The 1,163-nt window shown below is 45.6% G+C and overlaps 1 protein-coding gene across 1 annotated transcript in view; it reads left to right on the forward strand.

The window, feature by feature from the left end:
- nufip1 (nuclear FMR1 interacting protein 1) overlaps nt 1–1,087 on the forward strand; it is a gene marked incomplete in the record, with an annotated part of 13,765 nt that extends 12,678 nt beyond the window's left edge. Inside the window, 1 exon segment of the mRNA XM_014022235.1 lies at nt 549–1,087. Coding sequence (XP_013877689.1) covers nt 549–986 — 438 coding nt within the window.
- Between the last annotated feature and the right edge of the window lie 76 nt (nt 1,088–1,163).

A 1,163-nucleotide genomic window follows, 5' to 3' on the forward strand; every position in this document is an offset into this window, starting at 1 on the left:
CACCAGGAGCTAGCATCTGGAGCTAACACCAGGAGCTAACACCTGGAGCTAGCACCAGGAGCTAACACCTGGAGCTAGCACCAGGCGCTAACACCTGGAGCTTGCATCTGGAGCTAACACCAGGAGTGAGCATCTGGAGCTAACACCAGGAGTTAGCATCTGGAGCTAACACCAGGAGTTAGCATCTGGAGCTAACACCAGGAGTTAGCATCTGGAGTTAACACCAGGAGCTAACACCAGGAGCTAGCATCTGGAGCTAACACCAGGAGCTAGCATCTGGAGCTAACACCAGGAGCTAGCATCTGGAGCTAACACCAGGAGCAAACACCTGGAGCTAGCACCTGGAGCTTACACCAGGAGTTAGCATCTGGAGCTAACACCAGGAACTAGCATCTGGAGCTAACACCATACTGTATATTTCAGCTCTGGAGCTAGTTCTATATTTTGTTTTAGCTCTGACTTCATTTGGCTCTTCTCTCTGTTTTKAATTTGTTTTTAGAAGTTGTGACTCCACCTTGTGTTTTTGTCTCACTCTGTAGCTCCTAGCYCCGGACATCCGCCATGAGAGGAACGTCCTCCTGCAGTGTGTGCGCTACGTCGTCCACAACAACTTCTTTGGTGTGGAGAGCAAACCTGAGGGGTTACAGAGCATGAGGAGCACGTCAGCCTCCAGAACAGGAGGAGAATCAGAGAAAGCCTCTCCTGGTGGTGAGGAGGGACTCACAGYTRGAAATGTAAAAGTTAAAGAAAGAAGTGAAGCTGTTAGCCAGGACCCAGGTCTGCAGAGAGACAGTTTTTGCTCGGATACATCCAGCCATCCTCAAACTGTACAGAGTGTTGACAGGACTGAAGGTGATTCTATCAACCATGAAGAGACCACTGACAAAGACCACCACAGTTATAATCTGACCATCACAGATGAAACCRCACCTGCTTTCTACACGTATGATGATGAGATATGGGAAAGTARCGGAGCCGTTCAATGAAATCAGACATGAAACTGACACAAATGTTTTCTTTATTGCCTTTTATGTTTTATTATGTAAAAACCCAAATTGTATAATAAAAACTATGTTCCACATTTTAAGCACTATTTTGTATGCATTATGAAAAATCAATCCTTTGTGCATTTGCTATTTTTATGTGCATTAATGCTCTTGTTT

The sequence above is a fragment of the Austrofundulus limnaeus genome, unplaced genomic scaffold (genome assembly GCF_001266775.1).
Source record: "Austrofundulus limnaeus strain Quisiro unplaced genomic scaffold, Austrofundulus_limnaeus-1.0 Scaffold320, whole genome shotgun sequence".
Classification (NCBI taxonomy): Eukaryota; Metazoa; Chordata; class Actinopteri; order Cyprinodontiformes; family Rivulidae; genus Austrofundulus; species Austrofundulus limnaeus.